This window comes from Atta cephalotes (genome assembly GCF_000143395.1).
Source record: "Atta cephalotes unplaced genomic scaffold scaffold00003, whole genome shotgun sequence".
Taxonomy (NCBI): domain Eukaryota; kingdom Metazoa; phylum Arthropoda; class Insecta; order Hymenoptera; family Formicidae; genus Atta; species Atta cephalotes.
This window is the reverse complement of record NW_012130067.1, coordinates 8,863,292-8,872,119: the sequence shown is the minus strand read 5'-3', so window position 1 is coordinate 8,872,119 and position 8,828 is coordinate 8,863,292. Positions and strand designations below refer to the sequence as shown.

Sequence of the window (8,828 nt, the reverse complement as noted above, 5' to 3'; positions counted from 1 at the left end):
TAATATACTACGCCGAGCTGGTCCCACCAAATACAGAGCATGACCTTGGACGTCAAAATCACCGTTCTTGAAGCGTTGAAACCACTCGCGACACATTCTTTCACTAATAGCGGCCTCACCATAAGTATTTGAGAGCATTCGATGAGCCTCAGCCGCAGATTTCTTCATATTGAAGCAAAAAATTAAAACCTCCCGCAAATGACGAGAATTTGACTCGTAAACTGACATTTTCAATCGAGAATAACTTTATGATGCAGACACAAATCGACTAATGTTTCTATGGGGTTATGTTAACAGATGCCCAAGTTTATTGTATGACGTCTATGATCTATTTATTTCGACCACCACTTACCGGTAAAGCCATCTATAGGAAAACGGCGGAAGCAAAGTTGTATACCAAATAACAAATAATACAACGTGTGCATAACATTCCACATTAGTTGTAATTTATCACGAATTATTGCAGCTATATAATGTAAATATAACATATAACTTGAAAATGTTATATAATAGTCATACAACAATAATATAATTTGCTGCGTTATTATTATAAAACTAGAATGTGATTGTTATGTTGTTATATATAATCCTAGCTTAATTTAATGCTTTCTGCACATATATTCCGAGAAAAGATCTTGGAATTAATTCTAAAGCGAGAACAAACAGTTTACTTTTGTTTAGAATTAATTCAAAGACTTTGGGATTAGTACGTGCAAAATATATTTCCTAAAAATTGTTTTTGCGTGGATATAAAAAACATATGTAATAATTGATTTTAATTCATTTATTTATAAACTTTGCATAAATACATATATATTTATAAATATTATTTATAAATATTATACTAGTAATATTATACTAGTATTATACTAGTATGTAATAATAATTATTAATTACTAATTAATTATTAATAATTAATAATAATAATATTACTATTAGTATATATACTGAGTATTCGAAATATTTAATCGTAATATTCATATATTATACTTTTATAATTATTGAGTTTAATTTCTTCAATTCCGATGTTGATAAAATTAGATTCATTCGACGCGTTTTTGCATGAAATGAAAACTCTGTTCCGCAAACCGAGATACTAATTGTTGAAGTTGATCTGATGAAGATATTCAGGTGAGGAAATCTGTCACATTGATCTGGGGCATTGAGGGTTGTACAAATTTTCTCAGACTCTGTCTGAGAAATGTCTGTGTTTAAATACAAATTTTCTATTTAAAAAAATTTTGTTTTAAAAACACAAATTCTCTGCTTTAAAGTACAAATTATTTTTTATATAATTTTTTATTTACAATAGAGGATTTATTTTTAAAGCAGAAAATTTGTTTTTAAAGCAGACAAATACTCCTAATCAAAACAAATTCTCAACTATAAAAACAAAAATTATATAAGAAATAATTATATATTCTTGATAGCAAAATATTAGCTAATTTGGGGCCAAATTGGCAGCAAACTCGATTAGATTTTGATTACGAAATTATAACCATCTGTGTCCGCCTTTAGTTCAGATTCTGCTCTCAATTTGCTCTCAATCTGCCGTCAGATTATGCAAGACTTGTTCATTTGCTGCCAATTTGCTGGCAAAACATATCTAGTAGGCTTTGTCATATTTCTGACAGCAATTTGCTGACAATGTCAGATAATACAGACTCTGCACAATTTATTATCTTTCTGTAATCAAAAATTGGTAGCAAGCCTTGCTCAAAATCTGTTTCCGCAGGCTTTGCTACCAGGGCAATTTTAAAAACTTAAAATAACAGGACTCTTAATGTTTAAAGTACATGATATAAAACACTAATAAAAGTCAGAAAACATAAAAAAATCTCCATTATTCGTTTAACATAAATATAATTGAAAATAGATATAATAAACAAGAATTGCAGAAAATAGGAAAATTAAAATGCTACAAAATACAATACATACGTGTATTTCGACCTTATATTTAGGCTCTCTTCAGATGTACAAAAAATTCCGCAGTAAAAATTATTCAAAGATTACGAAAGCGACTGTTTCGTTATATAATTAGAGTGTTAAGATAGAGAAACGAAAAATTATTTGTCAAGTGATTGCAAAAATTTTTCGTTGTCTAATGAGAACATAAAGAACATAAAAACATATATATAGGTATAAGCTTAAATCCGCTATTTGCTCATAGGTGTTATTAGTGAGCGTACAAAGCTACCCTGGGCACACAACACATTTTTTTTTTATGTGTTTGACATCAACATTAACCAGTGCACATCAGCAATTTCATACAACAACATACATTTTTTTTCTTTCGTAATCATGTCTAGTTTTTTGCTAAAAAAAAAGCATATGCGGGAAGCTTTGCTTTTCTGTTTCAATTTGAAGAAATCGAATCGCATCGAATGTTGTGGAGGCCTATGGCGATAATGCTTTATCAGAAACAACGTGCAGAGATTTCGCCGGTTCAATGACGACAATTTTGACCTGAGTGACAAGAAGCGTGAAAATCCGCCCAGGAAGATTGAGAACTATCAATTGCTCTTTTGAACAAGGACGATACCCAATCGCAAAATTGCTTGCCGAGCAATTAGGTGTTTCTCAAGCAACCATTTCCATGCGGCTACATGCCATGGGGAAGGTTCAAAAGATCGAAAAATGGGCCGCATGAACTGAACGATAGGCAGATGGAGCGACGCCAAAATACATGCCAAATTCTGCTTGCCAGAAATCAAAAAAGAAAGTCCCGTTCCTGCATCGGATTATGATAGGCGATGAAAAGTGATCTATTTCCAGAATCCTAAATGCAAGAAATCTTGGGTTGATCTCGCCCAACCATCAACATCTTCCTCAAGACCAAATCGCTTCGGAAGACGATGCTGTGCATTTGTGAGATCAGGAGGGTGTCATCTACTACGAGCTGTTAAAACCTGATGAAACTGTTAATGCTCATCGCTATCACCAACAACTGATCAAATTGCACCGTGCTCTGCGTGAAAAAAGGCATTATCGGAAAAGACATGACAAGCTGATTTTCTTCCACGACAATGCACCATCGCACACGTCAACAATGGTCCAAAACCACTTGGAGACACTCAACTGGGAAGTGCTACAAGAATTTTCAACAGGATGGTAGATCATGACAGGATAGAGATAATTTTGCTAACGAAACAGTATTTTCTGCTGACGAGTTAAATGTAAATAAAAATATTTCCGATAATTCAATGTATATCAGAAGTAGCAAAAGTTGAAGCAACGCTTACGAAATTCCACTCATAGAAACTTTAGAGGAGAAAGATCGTCGAACAAGGCGGCAAGGAAGCAGACGCCACATTTGGCAAAAGAAACAAAGAAGAAGAGGAAAAGAGAAAAAGATGGTGAGGTTGGTCATGTCAATAATACTGATAAATAAATGTTTTTTAAATAATGTGTGTCATTTTTATTAATTACAACAATTTACTTATTCTAATTTTTATTTCGATTAATTTCATATAAAAGATGAAAGATTTTTATAATTATTTTAGTAATAACAAGTTTATATTTGCCCAAGATCGTGCAAAGGGGAGGGAAGGTTGCACAACATGCACCGCATCAGGGCCTCCAATGCTAAAGAACCCCGAAGTTTTAAACACCAACATAATGCGAGGAAATAGCAAGAACCTTCTTTTTGTTTGCGAGAGAAGGAGAAAAATCTTTATATAGCCAGTCATCTGGGATGCTTCCAAAGAAAGAACCTAACTGGATGACGGGAAGACGCCTAGGGGTCAGGCTCCTAAATGTGCAGGACTCGATGGGTCCGCGTTCCCTCCTACAGGGAAGAACAACGAACACCATCGCCTATCTCGCTAAAAAAAAATCTCCCTATACCAGCACCACCGCAAAACTAATTGGGAGCATCCCCCGGAATCACCTACCAAGCATTTCATCAGAGTGCTCAAGTCACGAAACGTGCTCCCGCATCCGTTATTCGGTATCCTAATCTAAAAACTAAACTACCTAACTATGTATCCTATTTATTATGTCTCCGCTGTTCAGCCATCAGATTCCGAAGAGGCAGAGGCGAGCAATGCTCACTGCCTCTCCAAAGCCCGACGTTTCGCCTGCTCCTTCCTCCTCATCACCGCAGAAGTCTACGAGGGCCGTCCAGGACTGCAAGAAGTTCAGAGCTCTAATAACGGTGCCATAGGTTCTATCAGGCACATCCAACATCCCTAAGGTATATGGCGTTTACAGCGCCATACGCCGGTCTTTCCAAGAAGACAGAACAACAATACTACAGTCTATCGTCCTTCCCCTTCCTCTCACAATGGGCGCACACCGGCGAACCGGAGCATCCTATTTCGTAGAAATAGACCTCAAAGCATCCATGACTCGTGATGATCTGAGTCATGTGGTATGTGAGGCTCATGTGCACGAGTCACCCAGTTACCTTTTCGGTCAGTTAGGGTTTCCCTGCCGTACCAGGAGGGAGGTTAACCAAATAATCCCTTCATCTTTCCATGGAGCGGCAGAACTCCATTTCCCAAATAAGGTCCTGAGCCCTTGGCGTAATAAATTTGTCTCTACGGATGATCTTTCGCCTACGTAAGTACGTGCGCTTCAGGTGATCCGCCACGAGCCTGAACGTCACCGATTTAGCCAGGATAGCCGCAGCCTTATGGGAAATGAATGTAGTAATGCAGTAAGCTCTTATCACCCTGAGCGACAACCGCTGCTGGAGTTGCTCCACCAAACGACATAAGCACCAGTCCACAGCCACGGTTTGAATCTATTTCGGCGCCCCGTATAAGATCACCAACATGACCACCGAGACTGGTCATACGACGCTTGCCCTCTCTCGGTTTATCGATATCGATTATAAGCTTGCTATAACGGCCGCCATCCTCCACGCTTTAGAAAGGAGAAAGAGAAAGTGATCCCGAAAAATCATCTCGAATCCAGAACTTATTCCAGGTATTTCAAGATAGATCCCACCGGTACCACCGCCTCTCCTCCTCCCCCCCCCCCTCCCATCCGAAGGGATGCCATCGAGATCTCGTTAGCCATAAAAGTGACCACTTCCGTTTTGCCGATTGATTTTGTTAGGGCTAATTCCCCGATAACTCGAATAACCACAGCTGCTCCCATTTTCGCACGAACTAGAGTCTCAAAACGAGAGGCTCGTTACGATAAAGGTATCATCCGTGTAGCATATAGTAGAACAGCCCATCGACAGCCCCAATCGCACAGAGTTGTATTCAATGTTTCACAGAGTCGGTCCTAAGATCGAGTTCCTGCGGAACGCCATATGTCATAGGTGTCTTCGAGAGAGTCATTGCGAGCGACATAATATTACCTTGTCAGGTAATCGTCCAGCGCTGGGACCTCCTTTCCAGGACCGAGCGGATCACAGGCCACGGAAGGAAGTTAAAGGCGATGTCCAGAGACTGCTCCCAACACTGCTCCCTATTACGCATATCATCATCCATCCTCCCTCAGATGCCAGACTGCATCAATCGTTGAGCGGCCTCTCCGAAAGCCAAACTAGCTGTCAGAAAGGCCGCCCACGAAATCCAAGTGGCTATGTAATCGGCATAGAACCCTCTCAAAAAGTTTGCCCGCTTCACTCAACAGGAAAATAGGCTTATACAAGGAGGGAGTGGGTTTATTCGGCTTTTTAAGGAGTACCAATCTTGCGACTTCCCAATTCCATTCTCGGAATGGAAGCGACTCTCCTCAAGAAGAGCAGTAAAAGTGCACGCTCACGTGTCGGCGAATAAATGTGCCATTTCCCTAACAATCCGTCCGATTACTCCACCCGTTCACCCATCTAATCGCCCTCCCAGACAAGATTCCGTCACAAGCCTCTCGTATCTTCACGCCAGAGACCGCCAGGCTCTTCTCCCAAGTAAGAATGGATTCACACCCATCAGACGGGAACCAAGGAAAGAGGGCCCACATAATCTCTCTCATCGTTTCCGTGAAAAAAATCTTCATTAGTGAGGAGGAGCCTCTTGAGAACTTATTCATCATCACTCTATAGAACCTGACTCCATGGATCAGATTTTAGAGTCTCGAAAAGCTCCTTCCACAAACGCAATTTGGATCACTATATAGCCCTTCTCATGCTTTTCCTCATTTCCGCCTACAATTCACGCTCGAGTTCCGGATGGAATCGCCCACGCGTCCGTGTAAGGCGCTTACGGCAGTTATTACATCGGGCACGTAGTTTAGAGAAGTCCTCGTTCCAGTATGCCGAGGATCTGTTAGAGGCAGATCTCCTCGAAATCTCCCTGATCGTCCCATTGTCCATTACTCTAACACGACTGCTCGCAGAATCATCCATCAAACCCAAACCTTCAATGAAGAACCAGCCTTCAAGAGATCCTTATTTAATTTCCTCATTTAATTTCCTTACCGCTCATCTACGAAAGTTTCCTAGATGTCGTTCCGATAAGAGAACCGGCCAACGTTCCAACCTCCATAAATAAATACTTGTGATCCACCTCGGTTGCCACTCGCCAGTCATGGACGTGTCTAGCAGCACTGGTTAGACTCCCAATACTAGCGTGGGTCTGCCGGTATACTTAGAGACATTTGTCTCTAAAATCCCGCTCGAACTCGTAAATCATTCTATTTGGAAAGAAGTAGCAGTTCATGACCACTACTCCCCCCACTCTATCGCCACATAGTTCGCGCTGCGTTCCAACACAAAGCACGGCAGGTCACACCGCGACCATTGCCACGTAATGACGGAAATCGGAGGCACATCTAGAGACGAGCATCATCTTCCGTCGGAGAAAATAGAATAGGGCTCAGATAGAGTCACGAACCTCAAACTCTTCTCCTCATAAACCCGCGCAATTAAGTCTTGCACGGCCTTGGAATGATTTATATTGATATGGCTTATCTTAGCCATTGAGAAGATGAATGTTCATTATCTCCGATTGAATGGTAGCCACTCGATGCCATGTTCGTATTCTTTTCATACGAAGCCATCTTCTCATTGAAAGAAGGACATTCAGCCAAATCTGCCTTATGGTCGGCCTTCAAATTGTGAGTCGCGCCCGCGCGACGCACAAATCGAGCAGCACGACTTAGCGTTCTGTGCACCAGAAGGTCTTGTGTCCTCCCTGACCAGTTGAAACATAAGAGAGACCTGTCCACTGCGCTCCAGCAGTTGACCCGAGTGTGGCCAATCGCCAGGCATCGAAAGCACTGGAGATCGGCCAAGGAAAGAACTCTGGCGAACGACTACTTCAGTAGACGCTCCTCCCTCGCGAGTTTCTGGCAAGAACGAAGGGACCCATACGGAATTTAATCCGCTCAGGGCGCAGCGTGCCCATCCTCATGTCTTCACGCCTGACTCCAATGAGTCTGTCTCACTTTTACGTCGACAGATTACTCGACGTCCAGAAGTCGGATCTGCGCACCGGACGGATCACGGAAACCCGATTCTCGTGCTCGGCTGTCCTCAGTCTCTCCGAGAGCACATTGGCCTTGGTCCCCGATTCTTCGCCGGGAATTTCCACGAGGATATCACCCGTCTTGGTCTTACGTATCCTTGTGTTCGTGATTTCTAGCTCGGCAAAGTCGATCTTACTTCTTGATAAACTTACGATTTCCGCGATAGTCCATATGATAATCCTAACACGACTATCACGACAAGACCCTATACGATTCTCGTTACATCTAATCATCATGGCCGCTGTTCATCCGAATACTCAGATACACCAGACCGCGCCGAGCACCTGCACGGTGCGCCAAGCCGGGGAAGCCAAAGGACCAGCTTCCCAGTCCTCGGCACTATACTATACTCGCACCCGCCATAGCAAAACGCCCAAGGAGAATAACGGCATCAGGAGGAACCCTCCTCGTGCGCTTCCTTCTCTTCCTCTTTCTCTTGCTAGACCGGCCGACCAGAACTCATCTCTGTCTGGGTCAGTGACTTGCGGCTAGTTCTCTGTCGTCCTCTGTCTGAGGTTCATCACCTCCTCTATCTCCATCGACACAATGCACTCCCTCTTGTCCACGTGCTTAGGTGGACTTCATCCAGACGCTTTGACATTCTTGAGAGATGGTCGCTTCTATGCCGATAGGAGTGACCTTCTCATGTTCGTCAACGGTAGTATTTTCAATTGTGGAGTCTGTTGATAATTCCACAACCAGCCTTTCGCTGAAGCCTCCACAGAGTGAATCTTATGAGGTCGGTCGCCCGAGAGCACGGACACTATTCCCATAAAGCCCGTATCGGGAATCCATGCTCCCGCCGTATTTCATCTCTTTTCTTTCCATCTTTATGTATGTTCGGCAGCAGCAAGCGGCCGAGATCCTATCGACAGTTCCCAATTGGTCCTTCTGGGGCTCGCAAAGTGACTTAACGCACGACAGGCGACTTGCTCGTGGGCTAAGAAAGGATGTTACTCGAGAAACAGTCACCACAAGGAAAAAACCTAGGGTATCTTACTTACCGTGTCGCACGCAAAAGTATCTATGCAATCAAGATCGTATTGCTGCAGGGCAGGGAACATTTATGCCTTTCCATATAGGAAAGGATTGATCCACGTTCCCAGCGTTCAGATGATTTGCACGTCGCAGAATATAGTAAAAGTAAGGCGAGAGGCATGGTGCCTAACTGGAGACTCCGTGAGACAGAGCGCTTTTACTGCCTAACGAGAGGCCCAAAATCATTCCACCATCATAAATCAACACCACATATAGAAAACATATACATCCAATATTTATCACCACCAAATATATATACATCTATACATCCGGGGGAAATTCCCACATGGTCGTTGATTAGTTTATTCACCCGTCCCTCACGCGCCATTATTGGGGGATAGGACTTTTATAGAGGCCCAGTTCGT

The 8,828-nt window shown here is 42.3% G+C and overlaps 1 protein-coding gene and 1 pseudogene across 1 annotated transcript in view; one reads left to right on the top strand and one right to left on the bottom strand.

The window, feature by feature from the left end:
* LOC105625813 (histone-lysine N-methyltransferase SETMAR-like) overlaps positions 1-4,194 on the top strand; it is a 28,938-nt gene extending 24,744 nt beyond the window's left edge. Inside the window, exon 5 of the mRNA XM_012207126.1 lies at positions 4,015-4,194. Coding sequence (XP_012062516.1) covers positions 4,015-4,194 — 180 coding nt within the window. The remainder of the gene's footprint in view (positions 1-4,014) is intronic.
* Positions 4,195-4,416: 222 nt separating this feature from the next.
* LOC105625812 lies at positions 4,417-7,658 on the bottom strand (annotated as a pseudogene).
* Positions 7,659-8,828: the final 1,170 nt, after the last annotated feature.